This window comes from Loxodonta africana, chromosome 6 (genome assembly GCF_030014295.1).
Source record: "Loxodonta africana isolate mLoxAfr1 chromosome 6, mLoxAfr1.hap2, whole genome shotgun sequence".
NCBI classification, from domain to species: domain Eukaryota; kingdom Metazoa; phylum Chordata; class Mammalia; order Proboscidea; family Elephantidae; genus Loxodonta; species Loxodonta africana.
In genome coordinates this window covers 60,127,400-60,148,650 of record NC_087347.1, presented here as the reverse complement: position 1 = coordinate 60,148,650, position 21,251 = coordinate 60,127,400, and the positions used below count along the sequence as shown (strand labels likewise).

The window sequence follows — 21,251 nt, the reverse complement described above, 5'->3', positions numbered from 1 at the left end:
TGTGTTTACTACCACTAGAGATGTACAACAATATTGTGGTGCTGGTGTATCATTTGTTGTGAAACTAGATTTGTAGAGAATATCCCGTTACTTAGCCTGGCTAAGGAAAGATATATTCTACTTAATTAAATGTTGTAGATGATTTTTTTTTTTTTTAAAGTTCTCTGAAACCCAGTGGCTTTAGGCCCAGTGGCCTCAACAGCTATTGCAAGTAGTTAAGGAGAGACAGAACAAGCTTAGTTCCCAGCTCCTCACTCAAGTTCATCCAGAACTGCACTTAATTTTTTTTTTTTTTTAATAGAAGTCTCAGTTGCTATAAACGGTTTTCTCTACTAAAACATTTGCGAGGTAGGGTACGGTATATTTTACGACAAAACCGTAATGAACATAATTGAAATCTGGTTCAAAATGGGTTATTGATCTCTGTGACCATGACTGTCACAATTTTTCTGGAAAATGTATTTTCATAGTCTCTTTTGACATATGAAGACTAGTGCTTATTTTAGAGTTTGACATACAAAACCATTTTTGTTGAGTTGATTTCGACTCATAGCAACCATATAGGACAGAGTAGAACTGCCCCATAGAGTTTCCAAGGAATGGCTGGTGGATTTGAACTGCCAGCCTTTTGGTTAGCAGCCAGGCTTTTAACCACTGAGCCATCAAGACTCCGTAGAGTTTGGTTTAGGAAGGTTTTATCAGAATATGGCTTGAAATTCTAAATTGGTCAAAATTAATAGTTAACTAGAACAGCACTTTTGAATGGACTTTAAAATGAATGATTGCTCTTCCTCTCCTCTCTACCTCTATTGTCTCCACTGGCACCGCAATTACTACTTACTGTGAAAAAACACCAATGTGAAAATTTTGAGATCTCCGAGCAAAGGACGTAAAAAGAGTCATGAGAGGAATTATAGTTTAATCAAAGGAGCACCAGCACTGTAGTCCCCTAGACCTGAGTACAAGTCCAGCATTTACATCTTCCTAGGTCTGCAGCTTTGGGCAAGTGAACCTGAATCACACTATCTCATCTGCAAGATGGAACTAATTCTCTGTTATTGCAGCCTAACATAAATTGCAGCTTTGTTATTTATTGGGAATAAGTACTAGTAGTTGTTGTGTACTTTGAGGTCGATTTCGACTCGTAGCGACCCTGTATGACAGAGTAGAACTGCCTCCTAGGGTTTCCTAGGCTGTTACCTTTACTGGAGCAGAACTCCAGGCCTTTTCTCCCACAGAGCCACTGGGTAGGTTCAAACCACCAACCTTTTGGTTAGCAGTCAAGCGCTTAACCATTGCACCACCAGGGCTCCTAAGAACTAGTTGGGGGAATTAATCACTGCCTGACTTACACAGTGCTTACTTCCTGCCCACCTGAAAATAATTTCTTTATATTGCTTATATTTTTTCTTCCCTCTTTAAACTCCCCAAAATTTCATGGATTTATTTGCATCATTTAATTTTTTTCAGAAGTGAATGCATCTGGCCCTCTGTATCCACAAGTTCTGCATTCGCAGGTTCAACCAACCGTGGATTGAAAAGATTAAAATTAAAAAAGCTCAAAAAGGCAAAACTGGAATTTGTCATGTACCAAGCCCTACATTTAATCCACACAAATGAAATATGTAGGCATACCGTGCTGTAGCCTTTTGCCATTTCACAGATCTCAGTCTCTCTCCAGCACTCATTGTTTGAACGTTGTTCACCTCATGTCTTGCTACTTGTGTTGTATGCACTCTTTGTTTCTGTGAAAAACAGCTTCTGAAAAGCAATGAAGTGGTCAGAGCAATCCCTCAAAGGCTAAGAGGGAGCATAGAGTGCTATCTCTCAATGAGAAAACAAAAATCTTAGATCTTTTGAAAAGTGGCATGTTGCTTGCCAAAGTGAGCCATAGGGTCGGTAAGAAGGAATTGAGCATTTGCACCATAAAGCAGAAAGCTGAAATAAGTGGGCGTGTTGGTGCTGCCCCTACAACAACAAAAATGGTCCATCCAGTTCCTAAGTGTAAGCATAAACTATTTATGTAGCATTTACATTATATTAGGTATTACAGGAAACCCTGGTGGTGTAGCAGTTAAGAGCTACGGCTGCCAACCAAAAGGCCAGCAGTTCACATCTACCAGGTCCTCCTTGGAAACTCTATGGGGCAGTTCTGCTCTGTCCTATAGGGTCACTGTGAGGGTTTGGTTTTTTTTTTTGTTTTGTTTTAGGTATTATAAGTAATCTTGTTATTAGGTATTGTGGAGTTGATTCCAACTCATACCGACGCCATGTACAACAGAACAAAATATCACCAGTTCCACATCACCCTCACAGTTGTTACTGTGTTTGAGCCCATTGTTGCAGCCACTGTGTCAGTCCATCTCACTGAGGGTCTTTCTCTTTTTCGATGATCCTCCAAGCCTGATGTCCTCCAGGGACTGGACCCTCCTGATAACATGTCCAAAGTATGTGAGACGAAGTCTTGCCATCCTTCTAAGGAGCATTCTGGCTGTACTTCTTCCAAGACAGATTCGTTCGTTTTTCTGGCAGTCCATGGTATATTTAATATTCTTCACCAGTACCATAATTCAGAGGCATCAGTTCTTTGATCTTATTTGTTTTCCAGCTTTCACGTGCATGTGAGGTGATTGAAACCACCATGGCCTGGGTGAGACACACCTTAGTCCTCAAAGTGACATCTTTTTAACACTTGAAACGAGGCCTTTTGCATCAGTTTTGCCCAGTGCAGTGCGTCGTTTAGTTTCTTGACTGGTGCTTCCATGGGCATTGATTGTGGATTCAAGTAAAATGAAATCTTTGACAGCTTCAGTATTTTCTCCGTTTGTCATGGTATTGTTTATTGGTCCAGTTGTGAGGATTTTTGTTTTATATTGAGGTGTAATCCATACTAAAGGCTGTAGTCCATCTTCATCAGTAAGTGCTTCAAGTCCTCCTCACTTAAAGCAAGCAAGTTTGTGTCATCTGCATATTGCAGGTTATTAATGAATCTTCCTCCAGTCCTGACGTCCCGTTCTTTTTCATATAGTCCAGGCAAGTAATGTAGTGATGATTTAAAGTATAAGGGAAGATGTGTGTAGATTCTATGCAAATACTACACCATTTTATGTGAGGGCCTTGAGCATCCACAGGTTTTGGTATCCTGGGGTGGGGGGGGCATCCTGGAACCAATCCCCCACGAATACCTAGGGACGACTGTATATCTGAGAGGGTTATGGTTATGTTAGACATTCACATGTTAGTCCCAAATGGTATATTCAGTTTGCTTTCTTATACCTGAAGTTTAATAACAGACAAGTCAGCTCTGAGGAGGGGGTTTGATTTTGAAAAGGGGGAAATAATCTTTGGTTTTAGAGCAAGCAAATGAAGGATGTCCCACCAAGGACTTGAAGTGGGCAAGGAAGTAGTGATAGGGATCTATAGAGGTGGGAACCAGGTGTGTAAAGGATGGAGGAAAAAAAATTGTCAGTTGCTAATGAAAAATTTTATCCATGATCAACTCGATTATTTGAAGCTGGATTAACCAGTTCGTAGAATATCCATTGAGTTCATGGACGGTAGAAATACTTTGGACTGTACATTGGTGTCAACTCATCGGCAGTGGGTTTTGGTTTTTAATTTGGGTACATTGGTGTTGGGGGGGGGATTAATTAGATGAAATGCCAGCCAACCTCTGCTTAACCCTAGTCTCCCAAGAGGTGAACCCCAGTTAACTTGAAGCTCTGTTCAGTGCTGACCTGCCATCCCTATCCCTTACTGTTTTTAAAAACATTTAAGGAGTGGAGGCTGGCCTATAGAAGGAGCAGGATTATTTGAGGGAGGAAGAAGGAAGAAAGGGTTAGAGTTTTAAGTGAATCCTGAAATTCAGAGTGGTAGGACTCTTGGAGCCTCAGAGAGCCATCCTTTTCTTAAAACTACTACCTGCTTTTCTAAACTCCTTTGTATTACATTTCCTAAGTTGTCTTCACACACACGCTGGTCATTTCCTATAACCTTACCTTTTGGACCCTACTAATCGAATGAGGACCACCATCTCTCTAGATCTCTTTTAACCATGACTTGGAGTTGACTATAACTTCCTCTCTTCCCACTGTCTCTCCCTGCCCTCCCCAAACACAGGTTAATCTTAAAGTAAGGATCTGTCGGAAACTGAGGGAAAAGGGAAGAAGTCTCCTGTTTTCAGGAGGTACTGTTAGTATCCTGGTTTCACTATGTTGTATTCAGAAAGCTTTTTGTGTCCCAGCTAATCGCTTCTCATGGTAAACAGCAAGAACTTTGCTTGGAGTCAAATATACCCTGGTTCATTTATCATCTCTCTCAGTTAATAGTTAACACTTACTGGACCAGACAAAATTCTGAGTTTTGTGTATGGTGGAGAAAGGAGAAAAGAAAGACAGACTAGCCACCTGCAAGTTATAAATTCACATAGCTTCTTTAATTCTTGGAACTCTTAATACTTAAATTTTTAAGTATTATTACCCTTTTTACAGTTGAGGAAGCATCCTCAGAGGTTTAAATAACTTGCCCAAGGTTACAAAACTGGCAAGTGGCAGAGCCAGAATTCAAACCCAGAATGTCTGGCTCCAGAGTCCTTGCTGTCAGCCACTGTGCTATACTCCCTCTTTGTAGTAACTCTTTTACTTTTACAACTCTGCGAGCTTAGAGTTATACGCTCTTTACAAATAAGAGAACTGGGGCAAAGAGGGTAATTTTCCCAGCCTTGCAGAGCAAGAGCCTTGGTGATGCAGTGGTTAAGATCTTGCAGCTAACCAAAAGGTTGGCAGTTCGAATCTACCAGCCACTCCTTGGAAAATCTGTGGGGCAGTTGAGCTCTGTCCTATAAGGTTGCTGTGAGTCTAAATCAACTCGAGGCAACGGGTTTTTTTTGTTGTTGTTTGTTTGTAGAGCTGGAATTAGAACTCCAGCAGTCTAAGTCCAGGGCTTGTGCTCTTAATCATTACACTATACAGCCTGCCCCTTATCGGGGATGTAACTTCAGAAGGATTATTGAACGTTTCTGAGCTTCAATATCCACATTTATAGAGTGAAATAATAATATTGGATTGTTGAGAGAGTTAGATAAAATAAATATATAGGGGTTTGTATATAGTGAATGCTAGATGAATAAGCATCCCATTTTTCTCTGGGGAAAAAGTAATTTCTGAGCTCTAACTTAATTAGAACACTTGCAAAATAGGACTCCATTATTTTTCAGGCTCGTTAATTATGTGCTAAAACAGTGTAATTAAACCTGAAAAACAGTTTTCTTCTGGGATCTGGAGCTTGTATAACAGAAGTTGTAGCTTTGAGTATTCCTGTTCTAATTTGGCAGGTCCCCTTAGAGGACTCTTTTCTTTCCTGTCTTATTTAAGTATTTACCTTTTTATTTGGCTTTGCTGATTCATAGTTAGCTCCTTCCCTACAGTTACATATGGTACAGGAGTTGAACCCCAGTTATACTCTTTATACTCTTCTCTGGCAAGGCATCCGTAGATGCTGTTCTGCTTGGCTCCTGATACTATTTTTATCTAGAGGCTTCCCCTACACTACACATTCCATTAGAGGTCACTTTTTTGTAAAAGAAAAAGTATAACATTTCACACCTGGTTGCTGCACTGTGATCATCTCTCTCCATGTATCACATTGCCCTTGACCATCTTTTTTTCTATTTGGATTAAGTGTTAAACTTTGTTCTCCATAAAAATCCGGGAAGCCATCCACGAAAGCTCAGTGCAGCGATTTTTAGCTTTTTTATACCTGCTACTCTTTTTTTTCATATCCGTTGTTGTTGTTAGGTGCTGTTGTGTTGGTTCCAACTCATAGTGACTCTATGTACAACAGAATAAAACACTGCCGGGTCATGCACCATCTGGTCCTGAGCCATCCTCAAAATCATTGCTGTATTTGAGCCAGGGCTTTGAACCTGTTTGTTCTGTTAGAACTCCTGATGAGAATTTGAATTTCCACCCCAGGCATACAAAATAGGAATATAAAGTTTAACAAGATCCCCAGGTGATTCTTATATGCAGTAAACTTTGAGAACCATTGCTGTACTAGTGGTTCTCAGAATTGCTCCCTAACCAACATCACTAGCATCACCTAGGACTTCTTAGGGGTTCGAAGTGGAACAAACTGGTCCAAAGACCTGGTTTGAGCCCATTGTTGCAGCCAGTGTGTCAGTCCATCTCATTAAGGGCCTTCCTCTTTTTTGCTGACCCTCTGCTTTACCAATCATAATGCCCTTCCTTCTCCAGGGACTTACTCCTCCTGATAACATAGTCAAAGTACATGAGACCAGGTCTCACCATGCTCACTTCTAAGGAACATTCTGGCCGTACTTCTTCCAAGATAAATTTGTTCGTTCTTATGGCCAAAAACCAAAAAAAAAAAAAAAAAAAAAACATTGCCGTCGAGTCGATTCCAACTCGTAGGACTCTATAGAACAGAGTAGAGCTGCCCCATAGGGTTTCCAAGGAGCGGCTGGTGAATTCAAACTGCTGACCTTTTGGTTAGCAGCCACCAGGGCGGTCCATGGTATTATTCTTCCCCAACACCATAATTCAGAAACATCAGTTCTAATTCCATCTTCCTTGTTCATTGTGCAGTTTTCACATAAAGTGATTGAAAATACCATGGATTGGATCAGGGGTACCTGAGTCTTCAGGGTGACATCTTCGCTTTTTAACACTTGAAATGAAGTCATTTGCAGCAGATTTGCCCAGTGTGCAACATGTCGTTTGATTTCTTGACTCCTGCTTCCATGATTGTGAATCCAAGTAAAATGAAATCCTTGACAACCTCTATATTTTTCTTTTTATCATGATGCTGTTTATTGGACCAGTCCAGAGGATTTTTGTTTTCTTTATGTTAAGATGTAATCCACGCTGAAGGCTGTACTCGTTTGATCTTCATCAGTAAGTGCTTCAAGTTCTCTTTGCTTTCAGCAAGCAAGGTTGTGTCATCTGCATGTTGCGGTTGTTATTGAATCTTCCTCCAATCCTGATGCCCTGTTCTTCATATAGGCCAGCTTCTTGGATTATTTGCACAGTATACAGATTGGATAATATAATAAGAGGATACAACCCTGACACACACCTTTTCCAACTTTAAACCACACAGTATTCCCTCGTTCAGTTCAAACGACTGCGTCTTTGTCTATGTACAGGCTCCACATGACCATGAATAAGTGTTCTGGAATTTCCATTCTTTGCAGTGTTATCCATAATTTCTTATGATCCACACAATCGGATGCCTTTGTGTAGTCTGAAAAATACAGGTAAACACATTTCTGTTATTCTCTGCTTTCAGCCAAGATCTGACATCGACAATGATAGCCCTCATTCCACGTCCTGTTCTGAATCCACTTAAATTGCTGATACTTCCCCGTCGATAGATATCCATAGGTTATAGAAAATTCAAGTAAAATTGAGTTGAGATAGTACAACATGGACAGACGTTAAAGTAGGGGAAAGCAAAGTTTTGATATATGGATGGACATGTCATGAATAAAGAGATTTCCCAATGAAAAAAATATTTTAGAACCAAAACCGTGTTGAACTTCGCAATCTTAAGAAATTGAAAAACATTATTTTACCAGTTTGGGGATGCTGTAAAGATTATCTCCTGTTGGATGTTTACAAATAGTAATTGTCTCAATACTATTGTTTTCCATTTCCAACTTCTCCGCATAAGTGGTAATTTCTGTGTATAAAACTTTGTTCCCAATGCCTTTTTCCTTCCATTATAAATAATGCCAAAATATAAAGGCTTTAAAACCATTTAAACTTAATTTATTTCAGACTAAGTGCCTTTCAGAGGGTCTTAGGTTACTTCTAAAAATAAAGGCCTTTCAAGTGGTCATCGAAGATACAACTATTGGTCTCTTTCCATCAGAAGCAAAGGAAAATAAAAAAACCCAAAGACTCAAGGAAACTATTAGTCCAAAGGACTGATGGACTGCAGGAACCACAGCCTCCACTAGCGCAAGACCAGAAGAAATAGATGATGCCTGGCTACCACTACTGACCACTCTGACCACGATCACAATAGAAGCTCACAATTAGAGTGGGGAAAAAAGTGTAGAACAAAATTCAAATTTATAAAAAAAGACCAGATTTACTACTGTAAGAGAGACTGAAGGAACCCCTGAAACTGACCCTTAGCCACTCTTCTGACTTTGACGTGAAGCCATTCCTGGAGATCACCTTTCAGCCAAATTATAAACAGGCCTCTGAAATAATAACACCTGTGAGGAAAGTATTCCATAGAATAATCATTATATGAGACCAAAAGGGCAGTGTCTGCGCAAAAGTAAAAATGAGAAGGCAGAAAGGGGCAAGAAAAGTGGATAAATGGAAATGGGAAACTTAGGAGGGTGATGGGGAGAGTGCTGCCATATTGCAGGGATTGCAACCAATGTCATGGAACAATTTGTGTACAAACTATTGAATGGGAGACTAATTTGCTTTGTAAATCTTCACCTAAAGCACAATAAATAAATTTTAAAAAAAAGACCTTTTTGCTTCTTTGTCCTTTCTGAAACCACCCGTGAACAAGAGAATGAGAAAGAAATACAAACTCCATCTTGAAATTAACTGCTCTGTTGCTGTGGAGTCGATGCCAACACATGGTAACCCCATGTGTGTTAAAGTAGAGCTGTGCTTACAGAGTTTTCAGTGGTTGATTTTTCTTCCAAGATGCCTCTGGCTGGACTCAGATCTCCAACTTGTTAGTTAGTAGCCAAATGAGTTACCCGTTTGCATCACCTTCTTGAAATTAGGCAACATCAGTAATCTATATCTGTCTTGAACCTCAATATATAAAGATTGGAACGGGATGGATTAGTTGAGCAGTTAGACCTGCATGTCTGCCAAGGAATGTGTCATTGAGAAGCAAGTGGATTTGCTCAGCAAAATTGTGGAGCAGCTTAGAACTAACCAAAAGGTCGGCAGTTCAAATCCACTAGGCGCTCCTTGGAAACCCTATGTGGCAATTCTACACTGTCCTATAGAGTCGCTGTGAGTCAGAATCGACTCAGTGACAACAGGTTTGGTTTTTTTTTTTTTTGGTTTAGTAATGCAGAAGACAAGGGACTGAAAACTGGAGAACTGGTTAAAGTGTTAGTAGTAGCTGAGAGTTTTCACCACTCAGCCAGGTCACTACTCCTGCCTGAGACAGAAGGTATATTGTCTGCAGGGAAATATGAGTCCAGAGCCCCTGTGCTTCTGGAATACTGGGAGAAGCGGTTAAAATGTGGGCCTGAAAATGGCCACTGTGAGGTCTGTGCAGTAAACTGGAGAATGGAGGAGGGACTCAAAAAACAGACCATGGCGGGGTGGTACAGTGGGACACAGATGAAAATGTCATATGCACAAGCATTTTGAGCTATCTCTTATGTGGACTGGCAGCCAACCAAAGTTGCGTGTGACAGTCATCTTCCCCCATGCATCAGTATTTCTATAATTATTTGAATATTTTACTGAATTTTCTCTTTTTTAATAAGATTAAAATGGAAAATGAAAATAGTGACAGAATGTGGGTCTCAAACTCATAATTCTAATTAATATAAAACCCTAGGTCCAGAAGGTACTGTGAGATTAGAAGTTATATATATCTATATATATTCCTGCCCCCCTTTATGGAGATAGGCGCCTATTTATAACTTGTTTGTTCTCCTTTGGCGTGTTCAGTTTTCTTACATATTAGTAAGAATACATTAAGATTGAAATTAAAGAACTGGCTATACTTCTGTACTTGAGTGGAATGACTGTGATTCTAGGATTAGCAAAGGTATCGTCTGTTCTTAATTGGACATCTGCTAAATTATTTCTTTACATACCAATTCCTTCTTTATCCCATTTTTACTGTTAAGACAGCCTTTCTCTCAGTGTTAAATGGGGACGCGGTAAGTTTGGTAAGTATGTTTAGATAGCTTTGCATAGTGGTTAAGAGCCCAGACTTTGGAGCTAGTCTGAACTGGTTTCTAATTCTTAGTTTCACACATACTGTGAATACGGACTTGGGCAAAGTATTTTACCGCTTATTTCTGCAGTTATTGTGATGATTAAGTAAATACATGTAAAACCATTAGTGCTTAGGACAAAATGAACATTTCGTAAGTGTTAGCTGCTGTTAGATTAGTATTCCCAAATTATTATATTAATATTCCAAATTTAAATAAAGTTGCTCTTCAATTTTAATATCTCTGTTTTAGTGACAGCTAATAATGTATAAATTTCAGTAGTGTAATTTCTCTATTAAATTTGTTTTTGAGAAGATAACATTATTACCAAAAAAAAAAAACCCAGATCTTAAAATATTGTCTTCCTCCTGTACAGTATTCCCCCACATGTGTTCAGTAGCACAAGTCCCTCGGGACACTCCTTGAAAAATGCATCCTGAGGTAAAATAGGGTGATTTGGAAGTGTTGCATCCTGTATCTGCTTCTGCTAGAGGCTCTCAGATGCCTTGTGCTTAAGAAACCTGTTTAACCAAGCATTTTCCTAAACTTACATGACTATAGGATTTCTTATCCCAATATAACGATTCTGCACATCCCAAAGAACTGATACTCTGCAGTGCACTTTGGAAAGGCGCTATAGATTAACAAGTTTAATGATGATGATTGTATGTGTTAAATTATAAAGAATCCTAGGTGATGTTTTGAGGTCATATACCCCAGTATTGCCTTGATGTTTTAGTATTTCGTGTGTCTGTATAGCATAAGAAAGAATAATTTTTTGGTCAGTAAATACAGTATACTTTTAGATGTCACTAGAAAGAAATTAATATAAATTGCTAAGATATGCTTTTTCTCATTTAGGACAAAACTTTTGGTCTAAAGAATAAGAAAGGAGCAAAGCAACAGAAGTTTATCAAGGCTGTCACTCATCAAGTTAAATTTGGTCAACAAAATCCACGTCAGGTAAATAAATTGTATCTTTATCTTTTTCATCATATGGATACAATATTACACAGCATCTGTTGCAGATTAAGAATATTTGATATTGTAATCGTATGCCAAAATGGAATTCTCCTCTATAAACTTTCCTGCATCTTGCCTTTCTTAACTCAGCAGCACCTTGTAGATATTCCTCCAGGCCATTTGATACAGCTCTAATTTATTCTAATGGCTGCATCTCATTCTAGAATATGGATGTACTCTATCCATGCACTTCACTATTCATAAATGATTTCTTTGTTTTCAGCTTTCTGACACTAAAAAAAGCAATTCTACAAGAAATATTCTATATTTGTGTTCTTACACATGTGGCATAAATTATCTCGTAATAAAATTTCTTGATTAAGGAAAAATGGATTTCTAATTTTAATAGATATCGTCTGATCGCTTTCCACAGAGACTGTAATGCTTCACATTTTTATTTGCAGTGCATGCGTAATAGGTACTAAAGTTTTTTTTTTTTTTTAATGTTTTCCAGTCTGAGAAGTATAAAGAGATAGCTCATCGTTTGTTGCCCTCACTATTAGTGAGTTTGACTATCTTTTCATACGCTCTGTTAGCTATTTGGGTTTTTTCTTCTTTGACTTGCCTGTTCATATCCTTTGCTTTTTTTTTGTCTTCTTCTCAATTTATGAGAGTTACCAATGTGGAACTCTGTGAAGCCTGTGCATTCTGAATTTGAACCTATCCTTCTAGGTCATTATTAAGGCATATTTGTCAAGTAGGAGTATAGACCGTATTTTATTTAACATTTATTAGCTTGATTCCTAACTTTTTAATATTTAGACAAGTGGTATATAGGCCTCCATTGTACTCTGGGCACCAGAAATGTTGAGAATGAATAATGAACAAAGGATATTTTTATTAAAAAACACAGTGACTTAAGTTTTTCCTTTTTAAAAAGTCTTCCCCGTTTTTCCTGTTTTCGAAGCATCCACAATATGGTCAAAATCAGGATTTGGGATGTCTTTGAACTAACTGTGGCATTTGGCCATTCCTTTCCTAAAATTTCGTCCTCTATGGATACTTTTTTGTCCTGGTTTTCTATTTCTTTGATGTTTCTTGGTCTCTATCTCAAACCAGACCCTTCTCCCAGGAATACGGTCCATGTCCAGCTGCCTTTTCAATAGCACCACTCAGGTGCTCTACAAGCATCTCATACTCATGTCCAAAACCAAGCTCATCTCCACCTCCTACCCTGAAACCTGTTCCTCCTGTATTCCCTGTCTCTTTAATAGCACCAGCCATCCACATGGTAATCTTAGGCCCTCCCTCTCCCATATACTTCTTGTTCAGTCAGTCACTTAGTCTTATCAGTTCTGTTTCCTAAGGAGCTCTTCCATTCCCTTTTTCTCTGTATAGCTCACTACCAATACCTATTTTAAGCTCTTGTATTTTCTTGCCTATCAGAATTACAGTAACCTCCTAACTTTCCTTCCTTTCATTCTTGTACTCCTTCCAGTCCATGTTCTACGAAGCTGCCATCTGGTCTTCATACAATACAACCTGATCAAGTTACCAGCTTACTTTAAACCCTTCAGTCATACCTGTCACCTACAGATACAGTCCATACTTCCTTGATGTTTCTCAGACACCTTTTTCCATCTGAGCCCTGAACCTTTGCATTGGCATTGTCTTCCTTATGTATTCTGCATTTCTTCTCTTGCTCGTCAGAACTCATCCATAAGGTATCAGCTCAGTCTAGTTTTCTTAGGCACATAGGCATTCTTTGTTCGCAGAGCACCATGTGTGTCAATAATAGCACTGGAACTATGTCGTATGTCATGTTTTTATTTTTGTTCTTTTTAAATCTTCCACATTGAGCTAGCCCAGCATTTTTCCACAAGGGGACTATTAGTAATTTTGAGTGGTACAATTCTTTATTGTGTGGGACTGCACATTTTAGGATGTTTGCATCTCTGCTCTTCAAAATATACCCACACATTTTGGGGAGTGGTTGTTTCCACAGGAATGACATGCCAGTTGAGAAACACTTGCTAAAAATGCTGGACATGTAGTAAATGCTTTACTCTGACTCTGTGGGGCAGAGTAAAACTACCCCGTAGGATTTCCAGGGAGTGGCTGGTAGATTCAAACTGCCAACCTTCTGGTTAGCAGCTGAGCTCTTAACGACTGTGCCACCGGGACTCCATTTGTTGTTGTTGTTAGGTGCCATCAAGCCGGTTCCGACTCATAGCAACCCTATGAACAACAGAACAAAATCCTGCCTGGTCCTGCGCCATGCTCACAGTCATTATTATGCTTCAGCTCATTGTTGCAGCCGTTATGTCAGTCTATCTCTTTGAGGGTCTTCCTCTTTTTCCCTGACCCTCAACTTTACCAAGCATGATATCCTTCTCTAGGGACTGATCCCTCCTGATAACATGTCCAAAGTATGTGAGTCGTAATCTTGCCATCCTTGCTTCTAAGGAGGATTCTGGTTATACTTCTAAGACAGATTTATTTGTTCTTTTGACACTCCATGGTATATTCAGTATAGTTCACCAACACCACAACTCGAAGGCATCAGTTCTTCTTTGGCCTTCTTTATTCATTGTCCAGCTTTCACATGCATATGATGGATTGAAAATACCATGGCTTGAGTTAGGCAAACCTTAGTTTTCAAGGTGACATCTTTGCTTTTCAGCATTTCAAAGAGGTCTTTCAAAGCAGATTTGCCCAACGCAATGCATCTTTTGATTTCTTGGCTGTTGCATCCTTGAGGGTGTTGATTGTGAATCCAAGTGAAATGAAGTCCATGACAACTTCAATCTTTTCTCCATTCATCATGATGTTGCTTATTGGTCCAGTTGTGAGGATTTTTATTTTCTTTATGTTGAGGTAATCCATACTGAAGACTGTGGTCTTTGATCTTCATCAGTAAGTTCTTGAAGTCCCCTTCACTTTCAGCAAGCAAGGTTGTATCATCTCCATAACAAAGGTTGTTAATGAGTCTTCCTCCAATCCTGATGCCGCGTTCTTCTTGGATTATTTGCACAGCATACAGATTGAATAGGTATGGTGAAAGGATACAACTCTGACACACACCTTTCCTGACTTTAAACCACGCAGTGTCCTCTTGTTGTGTTCAAACAACTTCCTCTTGACCTACGTAGAGGTTCCTCATGAGCACAATTAAGTGTTCTGGAATTCCCATTCTTCCCAATGTTATGGGTAACATTGCTAAAGGCTACATTAAAAAAAATAGTAAATACTTAATAAATGCTATTGCAGTAAACTTTTAATCTTTTAACTAGGCATGGTGCCGTTTATAGGCAACAACAGAAAAGCCATACCAGTTTAGCAGTTTTGTTTGTTGAACTACAACATTTTAGTATATACTAGAAGGCCATTGGAAACCCTGATGGCATAGTGATTAAGTGCCATGGCTGCTAACCAAAAGGTCAGCTGTTCGAATCTGCCAGGTACTCCTTGGAAGCTCTGGGGCAGCTCTACTCTGTCCTGTAGGGTTACTATGACTCAGAATCAACTCCATGGCAGTAGGTTTTTGTTTGGGGTTAGAAGGCCATTATGACATTGATGTTAAGAGATAAGGACTATATACATATAAATGTGCAAATATCTTTGTTATGTTAGTGATACTATATATGTGTGACTATACAGGAAAACAGTTTCATTATATAAAATCAAAATTATGTTTTAAACCTGGGGATATTATAGGTAGCACAAAGTGAAGCTGAAAAGAAATTGAAGAAGGATGACAAGAAGAAGGAATTGCAGGAGCTAAATGAACTATTCAAACCTGTAGTTGCTGCTCAAAAAATAAGTAAAGGTAACCTTTAAACTTCAGAGGTATTAATTTTATAATATGTAATTTATGTTAAAAACTCATAATTTGTTTTGGTACTTATTTTCGTCACATTATAAGCCAGTCGACTGTGTCTAATGTATATATGTGCACAGCTGTTTGGTTGTACAGCTATAACTCCAGTCATTTGCCCCTCACACTTAAGACAAAATTGAAGATTTATATAGTCTACTAGTTCTGTCTGTATTTGGTGGTGTACCTCCATTTGCATTTGTATCTCTTTGACTCCAGCTTCACAAGTGGCTATGGTATAACCTACATGTTCGTTTGGTTTTCCACTACCTGTCCCTTTTTTTACTCAGAATAAAAGAAGCAAAAATGGATACAAAATGCTACAGAAAGAACTTTAAAGAAATGCCCTGCTAATCACCCATAAGTGTTATTTTTCTTCTCACATGGGTGGGTAGAAAATAACAAGTTAACCAAAAATAATTATATCCCAGATACAAGCTATACTTTTATAGCCTGGCAGATTGCAGCACCAAATACCATATGTCATTTGGCATAGGTGCAGATCCCAAGTCCGTGGTATGTGCATTCTTCAAGCAAGGACAGTGTTCTAAAGGAGATAAGTGTAAGTTCTCTCATGACTTGACTCTGGAGAGAAAATGTGAAAAGCGAAGTGTTTACATTGACGCAAGAGATGAAGAACTTGAAAAAGGTATTTTTTTTTTAATCTTTACTAAGATATTTAATAGCTTGAAGAACTTTTCAATCTTAGTGGGAATGTGATTATAACCAAAAAAAAAAAAAGCAAACTTGTTGCCGTCGAGTCAATTCCAACTCATAGCGACCCAGTTGTAATCACTATCAGAAAGAATAATTAATTGGGTCGTTTTTCATAAAATCTGAATTTACCACGTTAAGCCTGTTACATAAATAAATACGCTTAAAAATCAGTGACTTAGTTTAGATTTGTCTGTCACCCATTTCTCCAGTACTACTTAGGAAGCTTATATAAATAAATTCGCAACACTCGTTAGCCCTGTCTTTGGTGTTTTAGGAGCCCTGGTGGTGCAGTGGTTAAGAGCTTGGCTGCTCACCAAAAAGTCAGCAGTTCAAATCCACCAACCACTCCTTGGAAACCCTGTAGGGCAGTTCTCTATAGGGTCACTATGAGTTGGAATGGACTTGACGGCAATGGGTTTGGTTTTGGTGTTTTAAAGGACCCCTGGTGGTGCAGTGGTTAAAGCACTCAGCTGTTACCTGAAAGGTTGGCAGTTCAAACCCACCAGCTGCTGCATGGGAGAAAGATATGGCAGTCTGCTTCCATATTTACAGTCTTGGAAACCCTTTGGGGCAGTTGTGTTTTGTCCTATAGGGTTGCTGTGAGTTGGAATCAAGTTGATGGCTGTGGGTTTTGGTGTTTTAAAGAAAAATGTGTTAGGTCATGGGTCTTAATATCATTTTTGTCTGTTGAAGGAGATGTGCAGTATGTATTGGGAACCATAGATAAAATTTTACAGTATTTAATGTTCATATCTCTTTATTTAGATACCATGGATAATTGGGATGAAAAAAAACTGGAAGAAGTAGTGAACAAGAAGCACGGTGAGGCGGAAAAGAAAAAACCAAAAACTCAAATAGTATGTCCTTTTCTTGAATTGAGTTGCTGTGGTATTATTAGGGAGAATTATGTAGCAAGGTATTTGCTGCTATTTTCTACTGGATTATCCTTTAAATTATTGTAAATATAAAGATAAGGTGCACTGAGCTTTATTTTTTGGAAGATGTACTAGTGTAAGTTATAGTGAAATTAGACTTTTTTTTTTTAAAATAGCCTTTGAAAACCATGTGACTGGAGTCCTTTAAATGCCGTATTCTCAGGCGATCTTACTTTCTAAAATGTGGATGAACACAATCACATATGCAGATAAGAAGACTTCTTAATTTTTTATGCAAAATGGATTCGTAAAGGAAGACCTGTGAAAGTAACCCACTCACAACTTTATCTGTTTTAGTGATAGGGAAGACTTTTTAAATCACATGGGTAAAAATATTGTTACATTTGAATTTCAAAATGAATTTTTTTGTATACAGTGGCTCTAGTATTCCAGAAAATGTACTTTTAAAAATGGGTGCCTTATTTCTCAGGACCGTGCATTCATGTCCACATATTCATCTGTAGCAGTTACAATGAGAAATTTGTGTTGTGCTAGAAAAAGTCTCAATACTAGTCACTTACCTCCACTGTATTTTGGGGGCAAAGGCAGAGAAAATTTTTTAATAAATTTTTCATTATTTACAAAGCCTTTTATGTTCTTTTTGTACCTTGCTCCCTTGCAACTTACATGTAAAAGATCAGCTGTAATGTCAGGAAATTCAAATAGTGTATATATTATTACTGCATGTGATTAGTTTTTAGGAAAAATCAAACCAAAACAAAATCATTAATTTTATTTTTTATGGCTATATTTATATTTTCTCTTATTTATAAAATCAGACTTTGGATTACATTTACTAAGGCTAAACTGAAACAAGTCATTTTTGTATAATTCAGAATTTAGAACAGCATCTAAAATATAGGAAACATAGATTCACTCTAAAGGGAATTTTCAATTAGGTATTTTTTATGTACATTTCTGCACATAAGGGTACTATGTACGTACATGGTTAGGCTAAGGGTGTGAATAAGAACGTACTTGTTCCGTATACTTAAGCATTTGCCTTGAAAATGGACTACACTGAGCCACTACTTGTGAATAATGTTTTCTCTATAGGTATGCAAGCATTTCCTTGAAGCTATTGAAAACAACAAGTATGGCTGGTTTTGGGTATGCCCTGGAGGGGGTGATATGTGCATGTATCGTCATGCACTTCCTCCTGGATTTGTGTTGAAAAAAGATAAAAAGAAAGAAGAGAAAGAAGACGAAATTTCATTAGAAGACCTCATTGAAAGAGAGGTAACGAGTATCTTTCCTACCGTAAAAAACTAAAAGCAGTATTTTTTGTGAAATTTTAGTAATTACCACTTGGGGGCAATACCATGTTGTTATGGAAGGGGAAAAAATACTGTGACCTTTTCTCAAAGTGGCCTTGTTTTTTCTTTAATTATTCTTATAGGGCTAGTATATAAACCTAGCTATAACATTAGCCAATTGTGGCACTAATTTTAGGATTGTGAAATAGTTTTTGAAATACTAGTTAATAGTTTATCAGATTGTTTCCTTAAAATTTATTTACCAGTAAATCAATTCATTAGAAATAAAATGCTTAGCCAGTTATCAAATTAATTGAACTTGTAGATTTAGATCTTTTCTGTAAAGTCTGTTCTTTGTTTCACCATTTTACTAATCATTAACATATTTATGGAAGGGAGACCATTCCAATATTTCAGTTATATATTATAATCCCTGGACTCACTTTGATGGTAGAGGGGAAGGAGTCTGATCAAAGAGAATCTTCAGCTATTCATGTTGTCTTGTTCAGCACAAGAGTTATCTATGAGTTAGCAGATATGAGACTATTGGAAATACTAGATTTAGGTTTGTGTTTTTAATATTTTGTTGAGAATATACACAGCAAAAACACCAATTCAAGTTTCTACATGCGCATTTCAGTGACTGATTACATTCTTCGAGTTGTGCAATCATTTTCACCCTCCTTTTCTGATTTTTTCCTCCTCCATTGACATAAACTCCCTGCCCCCTAAGGTTCCTATCTAATATACATTTGTTTTTAAGTTTAAGAACAAATGTATATTAGATAGGAAACAATGTAATAGAAAATGTAGACTTCAGAGTCAGGTAGATAAAGGATTGTTTGTATCCTAGTTCTACCACTTATTAGCTGTTAAATTTTGGTAAATTTCTTAAATTTTTGCTCCGTTTAATGGTTGTGAGAAATCGGTGTGTTGGCATATATATGTATAAAGCACAAAACACCTGGCAGATGCTCAGCAAGTATTACTTTTTCTATGTATTTATTACCTGATTAGCAGGTGGTGTTTTTTGTTGAGTTTTCTCAACTCCTGAGGAACACAAATGAAACTTGGATATTTTCATTGTGCCCTTTATATCCATTGTTTTCGGCAGTTAGCTCATTTTAAAAGAACTTTTCAAGACCAATTTTGACTTTCAATTTTGAAAAGAATTCTACCTCAAAATAATATACTTTTTTATACCTAGAAATGTTTGTATCTCTAGATACTTATTCTGCTCATTGCCATCTAAACTAAAAATAAGTCAGTTGAATGTCTTTAGAATAGTCACCTGCAAGCACTTAAGTAATTGCATTAAGAGAGAAGTATTATTAAACACTATTATAGGTGATTTTGGGGGGAAAAATTAACATTCTATTTTTGCAGCGTTCTGCCCTAGGTCCAAATGTTACCAAAATCACTCTAGAATCTTTTCTTGCATGGAAAAAAAGGAAAAGACAAGAAAAGATTGATAAACTTGAGCAAGATATGGAAAGAAGGAAAGCAGACTTCAAAGCAGGGAAAGCACTAGTGGTATGTCTCGTACTCACCCAAATGAATTCCTTCATTTTGTGATTTCCATGTCATGTAGAATTCTGTCCTTCATTTTAATCATATGTATATCTAAATTCAGTGACCAAGAAATGTTTGAATTTTGTACTGAGTTGATATATTTCTGGGCCTAAATAGATCAGTGGTCGTGAGGTGTTTGAATTTCGTCCTGAACTGGTCGATGATGATGATGAGGAAGCAGATGATACCCGTTACACGCAGGGAACAGGTGGTGATGAGGTAAGGGGAAGCTCTGGCACCTTATGTCCTCGTGTTAATTAAGAGACAATAGAGTGGCATGGTTCAGAGGCCCAGACTACTTCAGTTCAAGCTGTGACTCCAACCATAGGAAATTACATACACTCCAGGCCTCCACTCTCATCTATAAAATGAATGTAATGATAGTTACTGCATCATAGGGTGCTTGTGAGAATTAAATGGGTTAATAAAGAACTGAAGTGCTACATGTGTTAGCTTTAAAAAGTATTGCTTTTATACTCCCTCTAGAGGAGATTAGTTTAATAATTTTATACTAGAAAACCAATCATGAGCCACGGGCCCTAACTGAAAGGTACGGAGTAGGAAGCATGGGACAACAGCAGAATCATTTATCCTAGGCAAACTTAGTAATAGCAATAGTTTCCTGTTAATTTTTGTGTGGTTATCATAAAATTCCTGTCTTTGCATTGAAAGAGAAGAATGTCATACATAATCTATATGTAAAGATGTGCTATCAAAGGAAGAAATTTAAAATATGAAATTGCTGTTCTTTTTCAAGAAGCTTAGAAAAAGAAATAAATTTTGTCAATTGAAAAAAAAAAACTTTGCTGCTGAGTCGATTCCAACTCATAGCGATCCTATAGGACAGAGTAGAACTGCCCCATAGGGTTTCCAAGGAGCAACTGGTGGATTCAAACTCCCGACTTTTTGGTTAGCAGCCATAGCTCTTAACCACTGTGCCACCAGGGTTCCAAAAATGGGGCACCAGTTGCCTGAAAGGTGGAATTGGACCACTCTGTCGCTAGACAGCACAGGTTTGAAGCCTGCATCCCAGACCAGTGAGGATCATCCAGGCTCCAGAAGTTTAGAAAAAGAAATAAATTTTTTCAATTGTTTATTTTCACTTCACAGTAGTAATGATTTTGTTTCATTAAGATTAATATCAGGGGTGAAAGGCAAGTAATTGATGAAAATTGCTCTTATTTGTAACAACTTTCTTTTTTGTATGTTAAAGGTTGATGATTCTGTGAGCATAAATGACATAGATTTAAGCCTGTACATTCCAAGAGATGTAGATGAGACAGGTATTACTGTAGCCAGTCTTGAAAGATTCAGCACGTACACTTCAGAAAAAGATGGTAAGTGTGCTAAATTTTGCCTAATTCTGAGAATTGGGAAGCTGTTTAAAGGGAGGCTAAACCAAAAAAAAACCAAACCTGTGGCCATCGAGGCAATTCCGACTCATAGCAACCCTATAGAACAGAGTAAAACTGCCCTATGGGGTTTCCAAGGAACAGCTTGTGGATTAAAACTGCCAAGCTTTGGGTTAGCAGCCAATTTCTTAACCACTGCACCACCAGGGTTCATAAACTTAGATGTCTGTAGTTATCAGACTGGTAACATAAATACATAGTTTAGTCATATATAAAAGTAGTTGTGAGCAGTGGAGGTTGTAGAAATTGGTAGCTGAGTCATTTGAAGTCCTTAACGAAAACTAGGAGACAAAAATGAGTCTGGAGGTGTAGCTGAGTTCAGCTTGGGACCTAGTGAGTTTGAGATTTTGTGGACATCAAAAATGGCAGTGTCTAGGATACTGTACAGATATTCTCAGGAGAAAAATGTTAAAGGTCAACTGCACTGGAAGAAGAAAGAATATAGAAAAATCAAGTAAGATAAGAATTACAAATAGAGTTTTAGTTCCAGTTAGGCAAGGAGCTGTAGGAATGTGGTGCTCGTTTTCATGGGGACTGCAGTGATTGAGGAATGGGGAG

General features: G+C 37.9%; 1 protein-coding gene and 1 non-coding gene across 3 annotated transcripts in view; one reads left to right on the top strand and one right to left on the bottom strand.

The window, feature by feature from the left end:
• ZC3H15 (zinc finger CCCH-type containing 15) overlaps nucleotides 1–21,251 on the top strand; it is a 45,544-nt gene that overhangs the window by 1,862 nt on the left and 22,431 nt on the right. For both annotated transcript variants that reach the window (XM_023542792.2, XM_010602779.3), the window contains exons 2-9: nucleotides 10,823–10,924; nucleotides 14,642–14,753; nucleotides 15,298–15,450; nucleotides 16,284–16,375; nucleotides 17,510–17,692; nucleotides 19,096–19,242; nucleotides 19,399–19,500; nucleotides 20,495–20,618. In XM_023542792.2, coding sequence (XP_023398560.1) covers nucleotides 10,823–10,924; nucleotides 14,642–14,753; nucleotides 15,298–15,450; nucleotides 16,284–16,375; nucleotides 17,510–17,692; nucleotides 19,096–19,242; nucleotides 19,399–19,500; nucleotides 20,495–20,618 — 1,015 coding nt within the window. The remainder of the gene's footprint in view (nucleotides 1–10,822; nucleotides 10,925–14,641; nucleotides 14,754–15,297; nucleotides 15,451–16,283; nucleotides 16,376–17,509; nucleotides 17,693–19,095; nucleotides 19,243–19,398; nucleotides 19,501–20,494; nucleotides 20,619–21,251) is intronic.
• TRNASTOP-UCA (transfer RNA opal suppressor (anticodon UCA)) lies at nucleotides 20,250–20,335 on the bottom strand. Its single transcript has one exon. It is a non-coding gene; the product is annotated as a tRNA-Sec (tRNA).